The sequence below is a fragment of the Acinonyx jubatus genome, chromosome A1 (genome assembly GCF_027475565.1).
Source record: "Acinonyx jubatus isolate Ajub_Pintada_27869175 chromosome A1, VMU_Ajub_asm_v1.0, whole genome shotgun sequence".
NCBI classification, from domain to species: Eukaryota; Metazoa; Chordata; class Mammalia; order Carnivora; family Felidae; genus Acinonyx; species Acinonyx jubatus.
In genome coordinates, this window is record NC_069380.1 from 145694 (window position 1) to 163865 (window position 18172).

Consider the following 18172-nt stretch of genomic DNA (forward strand, 5'->3'; position numbering starts at 1 on the left):
ATCTCCCATACATTTCCTATTCCTCATATAGAATGTTTTGATGAGTTTATTCGCATATTGAAAGTCATCAGCCAGTCTTGAAACAGGGTAGTTTTAAGCCATTAAGTTTAAGTGTTTCTATAAAGAGATTTAAGAACACTTGTCACTTCACGTATTTTAAAAATATTTGGAGATTTTACCAAGTGCATGGCTGTTTCAGGCAGTTAAGCACCTATACACGCCCTAGTGATCATTTAGAAGGATTTAAGCACATTTCTTATTGGATGAATCTAAGAGACTAACGCAAAGATGCCTTAGCCACAATTGTGTTGTGGCAATTAAGTGCATGGCCATTCCCTTATGATAATAAACAGATTTTAGAGAAAATACCCAACTAGATGCATGTTGAAAGCCAAATGAAAGATGTATTAAGCATGGCATAGTTAGGTGGTCAAAAAGTCTCTTCCATAGCATTTATCCAACCAGGTGGAAGAACACTTGTAATTATATGTATTAAAAGGAATTTGAAATACTCGGAACACAACTATCAGGCAGCTCATCACATGGACATTCCCTAGTGCTTGAACAGATGGGTGTAAGCACACTTCTTCCTGCCTTTGAGAAGGTAATTCACAAATGCTTTAAGAAAAGTGTTTTTCTGTGAGTTAAGAACATGGACATTGCCTTGTGCAAATATAGAGGGTTTGAACAAAAGTTCCTACTGGATCTACACTGAAAGCTGCATGAATAATGCCACTGTACTTTTAGGCACCTAACGCTAGGCCATTTCCTGGTGCTTCTACACCAGGGTTTAAGAATACTTCTGACTACACATCCCCGAGAAGCCTTCTAAAACCCTCTTGCAGCAAAGGGTACTTTTCAGCAGTAAAGCACAAGTATCTACACAGAGAGGTGGTGGGGAAAGTGTTACTCCATATGTCTATGAGGGACAGACTGTCACTTGAAGCACAGTAATGCTTTGGGCACTTAAGTATGGGGCCTTTCCCTATGGCTAGTAGAGAATGTTTTTTAAAGTTTTTATTTAAATGCCAGTTGTGATGTATGTATGGTGTTTGGTGTCTGTGTGTGGTGTATGTTTGGTGTGTGTGGGTATCTCTGCGGTGACTGAGTGTGCGATATACCTTTACTATGTGTGTATATGGTAAGTGTGTGGTGTTGTGAAAGTGCGCTGTGAGTATGGTATATGTGTGGAGTTGTGGGTTGACTGTTTTGTGTGTGTGTGTGGCATGTGTGGTATATATTTGGCATATGCGTGGTGTGTGTGTGTGACATATTCCTTTGGTTTCACTTGTGTGTTTGTGGAAGTGTTATATGTGAGGCGTCTGCCAAGTATCTGTTTTGTGTGTGTGGTGGTGGTATTTTTGTGGCATGCTCTGTGCATGTGTATGTGTGGTCTGTGTCTTTGGGGTGTGTGCTGCATGTGTGGTGTGAGTGTGAGAGATGAATGTGTTTGTTGTGTGTGGTGTATATTTGGTATGTGTGTTTGCTTGGTATTTTTGTGATGGGTGTGGTGTTTATGTGGTGTGTGAGTGGTGAGCGTGTGTGATGTATGTGCATTATATGTGTCGTTAGTGCTTATGTTTGTGTGAGGGTGGTGTGCGTGCTGAGTTCATTTTGTGCCGTATGGCTTGTGGTGTGTGTGTGTGTGTGTGTGTGTGTGTGTGTGTTTGTGTGGGTGTGTGTGATATAGGCACGGTGTATTATGTGCGTGTTATGTGAGTGTGGCTTGACTGTGGTATGTGTGGTATTTGTGAGATATGTATGTGGCTTCCTTGTCATGTATGTGTGGTGTCCGCATGGCAAATGTGTGTCACGTATGTGTGTATTGTGTGTGTGGTATATGCGTGTTGTGTGTATGGCATGTGAGACATGTATGGTCTTTGTGGTGTATGTGAAGCGTGCGCATGCTATTTGTGTGTGCCCAGTATATTTTTGGTTAAAAGCTGGTCTATGATTTGTGTGTGGTATACACTTAGATATAGTGTATGTGTGAGGTTTTTTGTGTGTCTTTTATGTGTTGTATGTGTTAGCAGTGCAGTGTGTGTGGTGAGTGTGTGGTGCATGTGCTAATATTTGCCTGGTGTATGTGTGGTGTCAGGTGGCTTATGTGTGGCATTCGTGTGGTTATGTATAGTTTTTGGTGGCAAATATGTGTGGGAGTTTGTATGGAATATGTGTTCTGTGTGTGTTGAGTGGTTTGTATGTCATCTGTGTGGTTTATGTGCGGTGTGCGTATGTGGTATATGTGGTACGTGTAGTATCTGTATGGTGAGGATCGGTGCATGTGAGGTATGTGTGTGTGGTAGATGTGTCACAAGTACGTGTGGAAATCATGGTGCATGTGGTACATGTGGTGTAAGGTCTGCACGTCTTTTGTGTGTGTGGTGTGTGTCTCTGAAATATGCGTCTTGAATGTGTAATGTACGTGTGGTATGTGGTGAAAGGGTGTTGTATGTGGTGTGTGTGTGGTGTATGCTTGGCTTGCGGGTCTGTGGCGTATGTGCGTGGTGTGTGTTGTATGTGTGTTATATATGCAGTGTGAGTGTCGCGTGTGTTCATGTGTTGCATGTGGGCATGTTGTTGATGTGGTGTGTGTGCAGGGTGTGTGGAGTCTGTGTGTGCTGCATGTGCAGTGTTACCTGGTGTGTGGGTTCAGGTTGTGTGTGTGACACATATGTGGTGTGTGCATCCTAATAGTTCTATGTATGCGTGTAGTGCGTGTGTATGATACATGTGTTGTGCATGAATAGTGTAGCTATGTTGTGTTTGGGGCATGTATCCTCTTGTGAGTTTTGCGTATGTGTGGTGTGAGTGGTGTTTGTGCAGTGTATGTTTGTGTGTGGAATATGTGTAGTGTGTCTGTGGTGACTGTGTGAGTGCTGTGTTTTGTGGCAGTCTTTGTGTAATATGCACATTGCCTGTGTGTGGTGTATGTGTAGGTTGTATGTGGGGTAAATGTGTGGTCCGTGTGCAGAGTGTGTAATATATATCTCGTGTGTGTGTTATCTGTGTGGTGTACATTTGGCCTGTGTGTGTTCTGTGTCATGTGTGTGTACATTGAGTGTGGCATATGCATGATAATAGTGGTTGTCTCCATGGTATGTATTTGATTTGTGTTTCGTGGGGTTGTTTCTGGTATTTCTGGTTTGTGTTGTGTGTATGGTATGTACAGCCTGTGGTTTGTATGCTATAGGTGTTGTGTCTCTGATGTGTGCGTGAGTGGTGTGTTTATGGTGTTTTTGTCAAGTGTGGGTTGTGTTGGGTGCATAGTTATTTTATATGTTAGGGGTTGTGTAGTGCATGTGTCATGTATGTGCTTGGAGTGTGTGTGTGTGTGGAGTCTATGTGTGGTCTGTGAAGGGTATATGGGTGGTGTATGGGGTATATGGGTGGTGTGGCAGTGCTGTATGAGTTGTGTGTTGATTTGCATGTGGAAGATTGTGTGTGTGTGGGGGGGGTGTGGGTGTGTGAATGTTATAAGTACCTGGTTATTGTGTGGGGAATGTGGGGTGTGTTTGTGGTATCTCTGGATAGTGTGTGTTGTACTTGAAGTGTTTTTGTGTGTGTATTTGTGGTATATGTGTATTGTATGTGTGGTGAAGGTGTGATATGTGCTGCGTGTGTGGTATATGTGTGGCTTGTTGTAGTATAGATGTAGTCTGTATATTTGGTATATTTGTGATGCATGTTGTGTGAAGGCAGACTATGTGGTGCGTGTGCAGGGTACACATGATGTAACAGTTCCTTTTGTGTTGTGAGTATGCAGAATGTGTGTGTGAAATATAGGTGCGGTGTATATGTGATGTGTGTGCTGTGTTGCGGTATATGTATGGCATGTGCAGTGTGTGGTATGGATTTGTTCAGTTTATTTGGTGTGTTTTACTTGTGGAGTGAGTGTTCTGTATGTGTGGTTATTGTGTGATGCATGTGTGGTATATCTATGTGATATCTCGTTTGGTAAATGTGTGGTGTGTCGGTGTATGGTTATATGTGTGGTGTGTGTGGCGTCTGTTTAAAGTGGTTGTGATTTAAGTGTTTTTCTGTGTTTTATATGTATGATATGCGTGGCATATGTGTGGTGTGTGTGTGCTAATGGTATTCGTGTGGTGCGTGTGGAGTGTGCATGGTGTATCAGTGCTATATAAGAGGTTTATGTGTGTTCATGTGTGCTGTATGTATGGGATGTGAGTTGTGATGGTGGTGTATCTCTGGTGTGTTTATTCTCCATGTGCAGTGTGTGTTTATTTGGTGTTTGTGTGACATGCGTGCTGTGTGTGGTATTTGTGTGGTGTTTGTGTTGTGTATGTGTGCCATACATATGTGGGGTGTGTGTGTGTGTGTGTTACGTATGGTGTGTGGATATGTGTGGTGTTGATATTTGTTTTGCAGATTTGCTGGTGTGCATTTGTGTGTGTATTTGTTGTTTGTGAGTTATATATCATGTGAATGTTTGGCATATATGTGGTACATGTGTTATATATGTGCTATTTGCAGTATTTGTGGTGTATATGTGTCATGATTGGTGAGGGTGTGCTACTTTGTGTAGTATGTATGTGGTATATATTGGTGTGTTTCTAGTATATGTATGGTATGCCTGTGTGTTCAGTATGTGTGGTGTGTATTAGCAAGAGTGTGTGTACTATATGTATGTGTATATGTGATGGAAGTTTGATATGCAGGGTATGTGTGCATATGTGTGGTATATATGTGATGTATATGCGGTATGTGTCTGGTGTGGGTGTGGTGAACGTGTGTTTCTGTGTGACATGTATGAGCTGGGCAGTGCATGTGGTGTGTATGTATGTGTGTGTGTGCGTGTGTGTGTGTGTGTGAGTGTGGTAAATAAGGAGTGTCTGTGGTGTGTGTGATGGGGGGGACTTGTGTGGTTATTTTGCTGTCTCTAAAGAATTTCTTCCGGTTTTCCTGAGGGCTCTGACTCTGAGTTTGATGGCCAGTGGATCCATGCCTACATTCCAAATGGAGTAGCAAACTGTTGCAACTGGCAAAATCTTTTTCTTCCTCTTTTCAGTTTTCATTTGAGGAAAACCAGCATTCACCTGATTGGCTATTTCTAGTCTATTTACAGATATGTGAGTTGAGTCTGAACCTGCCCAGGGGGTGTTATGGACTCCATGTTGAGGAGGGCCACAGTCACTTTCCCACACTGAAAAACTTGAAAATCATATCAATAATGGTCTATATCAGAGCAAAGTTACAAACAAAACTGTGGAGAACTAAAAGTGCATTGTACAAAATGTATATGGTGTTCTTATATTTCACCTATTCTAGTATGCATGTGACTAGATCCATACTTTCTAGAAAATGCTTCTGTTAAATAATTTAGTGAGTCACTGTTAAATCTGCTATAGTAATAAATTGATGCCTCTTGGCTATTTTTGTCTAAATTAAGCCACCAAGGTAGCAACTACTTAGGACTCTTGTTCTGCAAAAGTACAATAAATATTAAACGTGTCAAAATAAAATAATAAAATTTAAAATAATAAAATGAAATAAAATAAAAAAAAATAAAATAAAATAAAATAAATAAAATAAAATGGCTTCCCTTGTATATCAGTCCTTTAGAGAGTTTTTTTCTCAGCAGGGTCAACTAGCCTTTAAGTTTTTCTACCTGTTGCTGGCTCCAGCAGCGGCTTCTGAGCCTGGTATACTATGACTCTCTGTATTCACTCTTCTTTCCAGTTTTCAAAGCAGCAATTTGCCCTGTGATTTCAGTTTTCTCATGGATCTGAGAAGAGTTGTTAAATTTTAGTTTATTCAGCTTTTTTCCTTGTGAAGACAGGAGTGATGACTTCCAAACTCCATTGTATCTATTTTAACATGTAATATGTTAATATTAATATTATATTAATTATATATTTTTATTTATATATATTAATATTTAACATATAATATTTTAAAGTAATATAATAGAAATAATTTCTCCCCCCAAAATGTGTGAATGAATAAACTAGTGTAGTGGTCTACTCCTGAAGGCAGGACCTGCACATAACCTCCCTGGATTGACTAAGTGAACCAGAGAAAAGGAGGTGGAAAATTGAGGAAGGCATTTAGTGACTCATGTTTGTAGTTTTTGATGGGCATTGTGCACGTGTTGCGGGAGGGGGGGGGGGGGCTGAGTGAGGTGTTATTTTAAAGTTTTAAGTAACTTTCATAAAGGGTAGGGGGAACACCGGCTTGCTCAGGTGAAAAAAAACGGAACTCTAACCACTGGACCATTCGGCAAACAAAGCGGCCACAAGACCAGAGAAAGTTAAGTTGTCAGAGACTTCTTCCAACTGGCTCTCTCCAGTCCATTCATGCACTTCATCCTGTGCTCCTCCAGAGACTCAGCTCCAACCCTTGCAGCCCAGCTTCTGGACTGTCTCTGGAGCAGAGGCTGCAAGTGTCTTGATTCCACCCAGCCCCTCCTTCCTCCTGGAGGGTGTCCTTACCCAGAGGTGTGTGGGAGGGGCCAGACAGTGGTCACCCTCCACTGAGATTGACAATAAATTTTGAATATTTTAAATATTATTTAATATTTAAATATAATAGTATTCACTTCTATAATGTATATGGTATCTTCTATAATTAATAAGTTGCTGATAGAGAAAACAGTTACTGATATGGTGAAAATTGACACTTCGTTCAAAATACAGAAAGCTGGGGCCCAGAGCTCCCTGGGCCTCAATTTCTCCAGGTTTAAATAGAGAGAAATGCCCAATTCTATCTGAGGTGTTCCACTGGCAGAAGAAACAAAATTCCAGCCAATTGAAGAAACAAAACACCTCTGTTCCCATACCGGGAGTCGAACCCGGGCCGCCTGGGTGAAAACCAGGTATCCTAACCGCTAGACCATATGGGAGTCAGCACCAATCTGCCTCTCATCTTGTACACATCACTTCCATCAATTTGTCATGTGCACCCCCCCCCCCCCCCCCCCAATAGCGGCGCACTACCGGGCTCGCTCCGCCCATGGAGATTCGCTCTGACTGCAGCTCCACCAGCCCCAGTTTCAAGACCCCTTTCTCAAGACTCGGCCTGGGTGGGAACATCCGGGCCGGCCTCCTCAGGGGCGGGAACTCCTGGTCCCGGAAATCTAAAGGACTAGAGCCAGGGCAGATTGCCGGGCGTTTCGGTCTTCACAGTCCGCGTTTGCAGGCACACCTGAAGCCCAACTCCAAACAATAAACGGTCATTTACTGACATCTAAATAAAGGACCCCTTCTAGGACCGGAGTTCCACGTTAATATCTTTTCCGTGAAAAGCAAAAACGGATTGTGGTATCTTATTTTAGCTTCTTCGTTGGTAGCAGCCGTATTTTGTTCTGAAATTTCTCTACTTTACTTTTGAGTGCCTCCAGTAGGCTTTTCACGGACAGCTTAAGCTCAAAGTGGCAAAAACAAAAACAAAACAAACATTCTCCCCAATCCAATCACAAATCTGACCACTGCGATTAAAGTATATGTGAAAGGCTCAAGGATTATTAACTGACAGTAAGATCAATGAAACAATGGAAGTCCAAAATATGGTAGGGGTACACACTGGGATTAAGTGAAAGAATAAAAGGTGGCATCTCAAAGCGGTAGGGGTGGATTAATCAACATAATGTATATATGTATGTAGACCTATGGTAGAAAAGACAAATTGATTGCAAGATTCACTCCGTACCTCAACTGAAAGTTTTTGAGGAAAACACTGGAGAATTCCTTTATCACATCAATTACAACCCCAAGTCCAGAAATCATAAAACAGCTGATTGATCAATTCAACTCTATTAAGAAAACTGACTAAAAAGAAAAATACAAGAGCTGGGTGATGGTTACTACAGCTTTCACCTTAGTTATTCATTAAGCTAGTCAATTATTTTGTGCAGTTTAATTTGTTTTATTTTATAATAAAGGCTTAAAAAAAACACCATATGGAAAGTTAAAAGACAAATTGGGAAAAATATTTATATTTCATATATGAACAAAGGATTAATTTTCCCCAAACATAAAGATTACCTCCTGGAAACTGCTAAAAATACCAACAACCCAGCAGGAAAATGAAGCATGGACACAGTTCCCATCACAGGAAATACAACTGGACCTTCAAAAATTAAAAGAGGGTTGGTCTCACTCCTGTAAAGATAGAGGAGGTTTTTAAAAATCTGAAAGGTCTTTTCCTGGAGTTCCCTTCCTAGAGTTCCCTTGAAAATCTAAGTCAAATCTTTTTTACTTTCTGGCTTAAAACCTGTCAAGGACTGCCTATCTACTCAGGTGTTTGTGTTTTTTATTGACATGGAATCATGCTGTCCTGATCTGTTATCCATGTTTGGTTTTTTTTCCTACATCAAAATCAGTTTTGAGAATCTAGTGAAACTGAAGCACCTATTTTTTGCCCTTCCCTGCCACTAGCTGGATAGTATTGCATCTTGTAAAGAAACTGCAGCTGATATATCCACGAGGATGTTCTGGTTATTTACTAATATGAACTAACCTAACAACTTTGCCCTCTGCCCCACATGACTGTGTCCTAGGAGAATACAAGCCTAGAAGTGGTTTCACAGTAGTGACTTTCAACATTACTGAGTTTGCCTCTTCAAACTTTCACATCTAACAAAGCTGAAAACATGCAAACCAGAGGAATTTTAAGTAGTAGGGATTAGCTGGGAATAGGGGCAGGGGCAATCTGTGAAGGAGGAAGGCCTGAGATAAGGTAGCCAGCCACATGAAGGAACAGCTGCGCTCACTCCTCTGTCTCTGGTCACAGGTCAAGCAGACTCAGGCTCCAGCTGCTTGAGTTTTTCCTGGAGCCCCCGGAGCTGGCTTCGACCCCAGTCAATGCGGATCTGAAGGGTGGCCATGTCTGCAGCCAGCTGCAGGCCTAAATGAAGAGATATGATTGTCACCATGGTATCTGTGATGTGACACATGACTCAGGGGACATCCCCAGGGACTGGAAAGGCTCCAGAACTCTGGCCTCCATGCTATTCCTAAAATATTCCAGGAAGAGCCTTGCATTGGCTACTTCAGAACTTCACTAGACACACAAAATTCTACCTCTTCAACAGACCTCCTTGACCCCCTTACTATCACCCATCAAGAACTAAAAATTCACAGATCATAACACTGTTGCATGCCCTCATTTCCTTCCTTCTTTCCTTCATTATCACAGTACTTCACTGTTCTCTCCCTCTATCTGTATTCTCTGCCTCCAAGAGTGCTCCACATCCTGGATCCACATCGAGGTGGCTTTTGCCTGACGCCTCTATTGAGTCATCTGGGTCCTCCATGCTGCCTAGTCCACTGGCCAGTTCAGTCTTCAGCCTACCTGCCTAACAGCAGAGCTGGCCATGCATCTGATCACCTCTCTCCAGGAAGCACTTTCTCTTCTTTTCTTCTGGGGTCCCTTACCCTCTGGGTGATGCTCCTGCCTCACCACTGCTTCTCAGTCTCCTCATCTGGTTTCTCCCCTATCTCTTCCCATCTCCTCTCCACACTCCAAGGCCCTCTGCTGATCTCAGCTTTAATGCCGTGTGTCAGCAGCTTGAGAATTTAAACACCAGTGTCATGCAGTGGGCTCCCAAATCGCTCTTTCAAGGCCAGGTCTCTTCCAGACTCCAGATTGCATGTGCCCAGACACCTGATCAAAGTCTCCACCACCCAGCACTGGGAACATACTCACACCCAACTCCTGACTTTACCTTTGGCTGCAACTCTGCAGCCCTCTCACAACAGGTGAGGGCAGCTTCAGTCCCCAGGTGGTCTGGCTCAGGTGGAATCCCCAGGTGGAATCTAGGGGCTCATTCTTCACTCCTTCCCTTACTCTCAAATTGATCTATGAGCAAATCCTACGGCTTTTACTCTCAAAACATACAGGTTCCCACCACTTACCCCCTCCTTCACAGCCTTCACCTGTATCTCAAGCATGGCTGCTCCCTGGCACCTGCTTCCTCCCTTTGCTCTTGTCTTTTCCCACCCAGTACCCACAACTTTCCTACCACTCTGTGGGTCCAGTGCACCTCCCTCTGTTCAGAGCCAAAGTCCTCATCAGGGTCTACACAGCCTCAAATCACCTGGCCCAGCCCCCCTCTGACCTCAGCTCCTGGCATTACCCCCTGCATTAATTCCACTCCAACCTATTGGCTTCCTCTCTGCCATCTCAAACACCATCTCATCTCAAAGCATTTGCCCTGGCTAATACTTCTGCCAACAACACCAATCCCCCAGATCACCCACAAAGTTCTCTCCATCTCTTCAGAGAAGCCTTTCCAGACCACCCTTCATAAAATAACTCCTCTAGCCCACTCCTGTCCAACTCCATCCACTGTACCCTATCTTATTTTTTCATAACAATCCCCTACCTGGTATTATGTATAGGGCTTACTTATTTACTTGCATGTTCTCTTTCTCCCCTCAAAAGAATAAACATTCCATGAGGGGTGTTTATCCCTTTTGTTTCCTGCTGTATCCCCAGCACCTAGCATGGGCCTGGAACACTACCAACAGCCAGTAAATGCTTTTTGAAAAAACAGCAGGTGTACAACAAAAGTCTGCTGGAGAAAACCTGGAAAATCCTTTGCAGATTAAGCCCAGCTGTGGCATGGCATTAGTGCTCAAGTCCTTCCAGGAAATAGAGGATCCACTCACCCTCCCGGAAGCTGGCTTGGGCCTGCCGTAGACTGTGAGGAACCAGGATTCCAAACCAGTTCAGAGGGTCCCGGAGGGCTGGGAAGGACTCTGGCTCTGGGGTTCTGGTGAGACCCTTGCGTCTTCGCAAAGCTGGGTAAAGAAAGACTGGAGGTTGGGGGTTTCATTAAGTATTCCTTGTCTTCTCAGTGACAATGTTGAACTTGATCTGAGCTCATGATCCTGACAAACACCGATGGTTGGAAAATTCCCCCAACCATTTATGTTCCAGAAAGCAGCTTACCATAAAGAACAACCCTTCCCTTTGTGACTCAGATGAGACGCCCTGACCACTCTTTCTCAAGACTCTCATGACATCAGCAAATGACTCCCTTGTTAACCTGTGACAGAACCACACACTGACTCTTCTCATTTGCCTGAACATGCTGAAAGGCCAGACAGAACCTCCAACTCCCCATTCCTCTCATAAGTGACTGCGATTAGAATTTTGTCCCTCTAAGGTAGTTAGACATATAAACATTTTCTGTCCAACTGACTGAAACCTACCCTGATTGCAAAACTATCACAACTGTAAAGGACCTTATCTAAAACTTGTCTACCCTGCTGAGACATTCTGATCCTCCAATCTGGGCCGCTCTCTCCATCGCAACACCCTTAATAAAATCATCTCCTCAATTATCCTGTACATTTTGTTTTTGACATCGGGAGGGCGCCCAGGCGGGAAGAAGCGGGGGAGGGAGGGGGACCCACCTGCCTCTCGGGGCCCCACCTCCTCTGGAGTCTGGGCGCTGGCTCTCACCAGCCAAAACCTCTGGAGTCCGTCCTGGGCCTCGCTGAAGAACGAGAAGGTAGGATCGACATTTGGAGGCCCCAGCCTGGACCCCTGCCCGCCTACCCGCTCCAGCATGCACAGCTCCTCACCTGGTGTAGACGCAGACCTGGGGCTCCATGAGAGAGGCATACTGCAGGGGACCTACCGATTTGGCACCCATAGAGTAGCGAGCTTTGGAAAGCGAGAGCCAGCCCTGAGATGAGAGGAGAGCGGTGAAACTCAGTTTACCTCCGCATGCCCTCTCGCCCTCCCTCCCCAGCCTCCCACCTCCTCCACCCGAGCGTTCAGTGCCGCCCGCTTCGCCTCCAGTTCTTCCAGGTCCTGGAACAGCTGCAGAAGCAGCGAGTCCAACTCCGCTCGTAGGTCCGGCGCAGCCATGGGCCCAAGGAACTGAGGTCTGGAACCAGCCTCTTCCCAGGTCGTCCAATCGCCGTTCGCCATGCCGGCATGACAGCCAATAGGCCCCCGAGACCCACCTTCAAGGGGCGTTCCCAGACGTGGGCCTAGTCTCCGGATGTTTAGAGGTAGCCGGGTAGTCGCTTCTAAAGGCAAGCGCCCCTAGAGCAGCGGCACAGAACTGATTAGTCGGTTTCTCTGAAGTAGGCCAGCCTACCGAACAGTCGGCTAGAATTATGGGTAGTTCTGAGTTCCTTCTGGCGATGGCTGCATTTTAAAAGTAGGGCTATAGCTGTGGCGATGGACGAGGCAGCCATTTTAAGGGAGGAGGGGTTTCAATTCCCGGAACCCGGAGGCGAGCCTCTGGTCTACCGCTGTGCTGCTTTTACAGTTGCTGGGTCATTTAAGGCCGCCAGTTATGAATATTTTAGCAGTTCGTCATCTTAAAATTGGGCATCCTGCACAGCAGTGACAAGTAGCGAAGCCACACACTGACATCTTTATTAACTGCTATCCTATGGGACAACACTTTGACGCCAGCCTATTGGCTGCTCCAGTGAGCATGCGCTTCCAGACTGGCCAATTGCCTTGCGACTTCCACCCCACCCTTCACCATCTTAACATTGGGCGCTTCTAGCAGTAGCAGAGTCTAGTGAAGCTTCTGGCTACGTTTTTGGTTGAGGGCAGAATCGAGGGTGGAGCTGCGCGGGCTGAGCCGGCAGATTCTCCGGGACCCACGTGGAAGCCGCGCTCAGAATGGTAGGAGGAATGTTTGAGCTCCTGCTTTTGATGTTGGGGGTTCGCGGAGGGCTGGGGATGGTTCCTGGACTTGGGGCGGGTGGCCCTCGGGGCCCGGGCGTGTGTGGCTAGAAAGAGGTCGACCGGACCCGCTGTTCCCTAGCTGCGTCGTGAGGCCCGCCTTCGCCGGGAGTACCTGTACCGCAAGGCACGCGAGGAGTCGCAGCGAGCCGCCCAGGAGAAGAAAGAGAAGGTTCGGCGCGCGCTCGAAGGTATGCCTGTCGCCGCCCCTAGGCAGCTCTAAATGTGTCATTATGAAGACCATTGGTTTGCATTTTAAAACCCAACGGAATAAAACCCTTTTATTAGCATTTCTTAGTGTGGCTAAGAACACTGGGCCGTTTTCCTTGCCTGTTGGGTCTCCTGTTGGTTTGCAGATGCCCCTTCCGTGATGGTATGAATTACTTACATTTGTGCTGCAGTATCCAGATTTTACAGTTTGCCTATTAATTTTGTTTACAGTGTGTTCTTACCAAATTTAAATTCTTTACGTTGTCCTATAGATATTTTACCTCCGCCCCCGCCGCCCTCATTTTTCTTTTTGCTACCTTCAGTACAAGGTAGCAAGAATATCTCACTGTCTTAGTATTGTTATGATTCCCTTGCTTTTTAAAACTGTTAAATTGCAGAGAACTTAATTTTATTTGAGTTGTTAATTAGGATATAACTTTGCAGTATTTTCTCCACTTTTTTAAAAAAAGTATTTTCTATGCTTTTTATTTGTCATACTAATGAAGAGTGTTACACATGCCTAATGGGAAGTCCCGTATCCATCCCTATTTTCTTGGTTCTTGTGTGGATGGAACTTTGTTTTCTATTCTGATAGTACTTTAGCTTAATACCTCTAATTATTTTAAATTCACTTTGATTTTCTTATGGTTTAGACAGAAAGTGCATATGTTTTGTATATATATGTTTGCATTAAGCATTGTGTTAAACACTTGTGACCTATCTGCCCACATTAGAAATTAAAAATGCTCAATATATTGAAATTCAAGAATATTTACCCCAACTCAGATAACCAACAACATTGAATAGTGTTTGAAAATAAACCGTTTCCTTGTTTTTCTTTGTGCTTATGTCATGCTTGTTTGTATCCCTAAATCATATGGCTCGATTTTTAGTTTTAAATGTAATTTTTAGGTTGTATGTATTCTTTCACAGCTTTATATTTCCACTCAGCATTGTTTCTAAGATCAGTTGAGTGTAGTGGGGGCTCCCATTTCCCTGTGCTTGGTATTGAGCTTATTTTTAGTTTGGGGCAGTTAAGAAAAGCACTGCTGCTATGAACCTTTTCTTCCATGTGCAAGAATTTCTCCAGGGCATATTGGAAAGAAATCTTGGGTCCAAGGGCATGTTCATATTCTGTACTTCAGCTCTGCCTACAGCCCAGCCCTTCTGCCAAGTACAGCTTTAGTTCACAGAAGAAACCTCTGACCCAAAGCATCAAGATTAGCAGTTTGGGGGCACTTGGGTGGCTCAGTCGGATTTAAGCATCCGACTTCAGCTCAGTTCATGATCTCACAGTTTGTGAGTTCCAGTCCCAGCTCAGGCTCTACACTGAGTATGCAGACCCTGCAAGATTAGCAGTTTTGTTATCAGAGGGTTTCAGGATTTCTGGTCCACCTTTGTACAGAGCACTCTGGATTTATTCTTTAAAAAAATTAGTTTGTTATTTTTTTTCTAATTACAAAAACAGTATATACTTGCGATTAAATATTTTTAGAAAGCCCTCAAACCATGAAACTCAGGAACAATAAACAACCTGTAACCATTGTTAACGGGTTGGCATGTAAGACAAATTGTTTTGTCTTTCCCTTCCTCCTGCCAAAAAATCATGAATCTTCTTTCTGCACAGAAAGGAGTAAAAAGGTACTTTTTCATCAAGTCTGTACAGTTTTTGTAAGCCACGGTGTTGTTCAAATGAAGAATCCATGCTTGTGTCTTACTCAGCCCCTCTGTCTTCCCCCTGCAGAGAACCGCCTGATTCCTACGGAGTTACGCAGGGAGGCTCTGGCCTTACAGGGATCCCTGGAGTTTGATGATGCCGGTGGTGAAGGTGAACTTTCCTGACACTGGGCCAGCTTTTCTCCCTGCACTTGAGCCTGCTGGCTTCCATGTCATTCCTCAGACACCTTGAAGGAAAGGCTCTGCAGCTCCTGCTCCCAAAACTCTCCCAAGTGCCCTCATGGCTCTGCACAGATGGCACCTCAGAACAGCTCTTCTTTACTGCTCCCCATTCCATTTATGTAACACATACAATATTATCCCACTTTCTGTTTTGTCTGTTGTTTCCCTTACTAGAATAGGAACTCTGCCAGGGCAAGACAGTGTCCATTTTGTTCACTGCCATGTCCCCAGCTCCTGGTACTTCCTTGGCATCCGCATGTTTCATTCATTGCGTTATTCAACAGATATTAAAGGTATTAAAGACATTATAAATTTTTGTTATGAGGGAAAGGAGTCTGTTACCTTTGGCCTAACAATCTGGACTTGTGCTAGTATGGTAGCAACTAACCCTGTGTGATAAATATAATTAAAATGAACTAAAATTAAATCATATTTAAAAACTTAGTGCCTCAGTCACACTTGTGTTTGTGATCAGTGTGGCTGGGGAGCCACCTTCCTGCCCAGTGCAGGTGTGGAGCATGTTCACTGTTGAAGGTGTTACCAGACAGTGTTGCTCTAGACAGATTCACGCTCCCTCAAGTTAGCGTTTTACTTCCCAAGACGATGTCCTGTTCTTGCCCCTCATGCTCCTGACAGGTGTGACCAACCACATGGATGATGAATATCGATGGGCAGGGGTTGAGGATCCTAAGGTCATGATCACTACCTCTCGAGATCCCAGTTCTCGCCTGAAGATGTTTGCAAAGGTACCAGTAGTGGGGAGCAAGTGGGAGATGCTAAGGCACTAGTGGCCCCCGTCCTAATTGGAGTGTGTTCATGTGCAGGAGCTGAAGTTGGTGTTCCCGGGTGCCCAGCGCATGAACCGTGGCCGGCATGAGGTGGGGGCACTGGTGCGAGCCTGCAAAGCCAACGGGGTCACTGACCTGCTGGTTGTCCATGAGCATCGAGGCACACCTGGTAAGTCTGGTGGGCAGGCACCAAGGTGTCTGCTGGGGTTGCTGGGGTGACCGTCTGAGAGCAGAGCGGGTCTCTGACGGCCTGCCTGGCCCCGCCAGTGGGGTTCATTGTCAGCCACCTGCCCTTCGGCCCCACTGCTTACTTCACACTGTGCAATGTGGTCATGCGGCATGACATCCCTGACCTGGGAACCGTGTCAGAGGCCAAGCCTCACCTCATCATGCATGGCTTCTCCTCCCGCCTAGGCAAGCGGGTGAGTCTGGGTCCAAAGGGTGAGGGCTGGGGGCAGGGAGTTCTAGGCTGGGCATTTGCCACTCTCCTTCCCTCTGACCCAGGTCTCTGACATACTCCGTTACCTGTTCCCTGTGCCCAAAGATGACAGCCACCGGGTTATCACCTTTGCGAACCAAGATGATTATATCTCCTTCCGGTGGGTCCATGGGCTGGCCTTAGAATGGTGTCCTGACTTGTGTGTCCCTCTGCTGTTTATTGTCGATCCACATCTGCTCCCTGTCTCCCCTCATCCCTGCCCTGCCTCCCCTCGCCCCAGGCACCACGTGTATAGGAAGACCAACCACCGCAGTGTGGAGCTGACTGAGGTTGGGCCTCGCTTTGAACTGAAGTGTGAGTTTGGGGCTTTACTCTACTTCTGGTCAGGGATGGGGAGGGAGTCTGGCAGTATAGATGACAATGTTCCAATCTCCATCCCCCCAGTGTATATGATTCGCCTGGGCACGCTGGAGCACGAGGCCACCGCAGATGTGGAGTGGCGCTGGCACCCGTATACCAACACCGCACGCAAGAGGGTCTTTCTGAGTGCTGAGTGAGCCCACTCACTGATCAAGACATAGACCTGGACCCAGGAGGAAGGGAGGGGTCAGAATAAAGTCTGTGTGCCACACTACCACATTTGTCTCTGTGTGGTTAGGACAAGCCCACTGTCAGGCTGAATGTGAGGGACAGTGTTCCTGGGGTCCCCTCGGGGGGAACCTGACAGCTCAAGGACATTTTGAGGCCTGATATTGATATTGTGTGTAGGACGAGGCAGGCCCAACCTGCTGGCTTGTACCTTAGCCATAGGGAAGGTTTGGGAGATTTGATGCTGCTGTGACTGGAAAGTCAGAGGCCCTCTGAGAACTCATCTCAGACTGGGGATGGACAGTGGTACGGGTTTTACACAGAATGTTCGTGAAGACCCGACAGCATGCACCCAAGCAACAACCTTCGGAGAGAAATCCATCACACCACAATGGGGCGGCCTGAGAACAAGTCAGGCAGGGGCATGGAGAGTGGAGAGCTACAGGGTAGCGTGAAGCAGCAGGGGCCATCTGGATGATCCATGTAAAGACCCTGAGCTGGACATACTCATGAGGGTCCCAGAAGCAGGAGTGGCCTAGTGGAGGGGGGGGGCTTGAGGGGGGCTGGCGATAGGACCTCACATGATGTCTGTGGCTTTTCGCTCCACTCGTGAATCCAGAGGCTTCTGGAGCCTCTCACCTTGCCATCACCTCGGTTCATGAAGAATATGCCACTAAAATTTTTGTGTAAGTTACAGAAATTCCAAAATATATACAAAGCAGAGTAGTATAATATTTTATGTTAGTTTCCAGGGGCTGCTGTCACAAATTGCCATAAACTGGGTGGCTTAAAACAACAAATTCATTTAAATTCTGGAGACCAGAAGTCAGATTAAGGTGTTGGTTGTATTCTCAACCCCTCCTCCGTTACTTGCCTCTTCCAGCTTCTGGTGGCTGCCAACAATCCTTAGTGTTCTTTGGCATGTGATTGCAGCATTGTGGTTTCTGCCTTTGTCTTCACATGATCTCTACTGTGTCCTTTGTGTGTCTTTTATACGGACACTTGTCATTGGATTTATAGCCCATGAGAAAATCAAGGTTTTTTTTAACATACATTTTTGAGAGAGAAAGAGTATGAGTTGGGGAAGGACAGAGAGAGAGAGACACACCCGGAGCAGCTCCAGGCTCAGCTGTCGGCACAGAGCCCGACATGGGGCTCGAACCCACAAGCCATGAGATCATGACCTGAAGTCCAACGCTTAACCGACTGAGCCACCCAGGTGCTCCTTATTTTTTAATAGCACAGAAGTCTCACTTAGAACAGCCGCCTTTGTGCTGGGGGCCAATTTTCAGCCACGGACAGGCAGAAAATAAGATGCGAAGTATTTAGTATTCCCTTCATTGTGAGGTCTTCTGTGCTAAAATTAGCCTTCAAGTGTAATTGTTTCAAGTTCCTGAGAAAATCCACACAGGCTCACTGGTAGTGGAGGGCTTTAGACCCTTGGATGTGTGTTTTGCTTATCAGCTGCATTCAGCCATTGGGATGAGTGGTATAAATGTTAACTTTTGTAATGTTAAGTATCCAAGTTAATGGAGGATACTCAGTAAGCAGGGAGGCATCCTCCTCCCGC

At 45.4% G+C, this 18172-nt stretch overlaps 2 protein-coding genes and 1 non-coding gene across 5 annotated transcripts; 1 reads left to right on the forward strand and 2 right to left on the reverse strand.

Moving 5' to 3' along the window:
* Nucleotides 1-6790: 6790 nt before the first annotated feature.
* Nucleotides 6791-6862, reverse strand: TRNAE-UUC (transfer RNA glutamic acid (anticodon UUC)). The gene has a single exon. It is a non-coding gene; the product is annotated as a tRNA-Glu (tRNA).
* Nucleotides 6863-7860: 998 nt separating this feature from the next.
* CCDC115 (coiled-coil domain containing 115) lies at nt 7861-11917 on the reverse strand. 3 transcript variants are annotated; one of them, XM_015077751.3, is made up of 5 exons: nt 11731-11903; nt 11553-11656; nt 11382-11464; nt 10632-10778; nt 7861-8865 (listed from the first exon to the last, which is right to left on the reverse strand). In XM_015077751.3, the coding sequence occupies exons 1-5, from the start codon at nt 11839-11841 to the stop codon at nt 8753-8755; spliced, it is 558 nt and encodes a 185-aa protein (XP_014933237.2). In that variant the 5' UTR covers nt 11842-11903; the 3' UTR covers nt 7861-8752. The 3 variants fall into 3 exon arrangements, with proteins under 3 accessions (XP_014933237.2, XP_014933238.2, XP_053059441.1); XM_015077752.3 differs by having other exon boundaries at nt 10632-10763; nt 11731-11893; XM_053203466.1 differs by lacking the exon at nt 10632-10778 and having other exon boundaries at nt 11731-11917.
* A 10-nt stretch (nt 11918-11927) lies between these two features.
* Nucleotides 11928-16648, forward strand: IMP4 (IMP U3 small nucleolar ribonucleoprotein 4). The gene is made up of 9 exons (XM_015077750.3): nt 11928-12618; nt 12761-12869; nt 14633-14716; nt 15424-15533; nt 15612-15744; nt 15843-15997; nt 16080-16174; nt 16295-16368; nt 16459-16648. Exons 1-9 carry the CDS (start codon nt 12616-12618, stop codon nt 16569-16571), a joined length of 876 nt encoding a protein of 291 aa, XP_014933236.1. The 5' UTR covers nt 11928-12615; the 3' UTR covers nt 16572-16648.
* Nucleotides 16649-18172: the final 1524 nt, after the last annotated feature.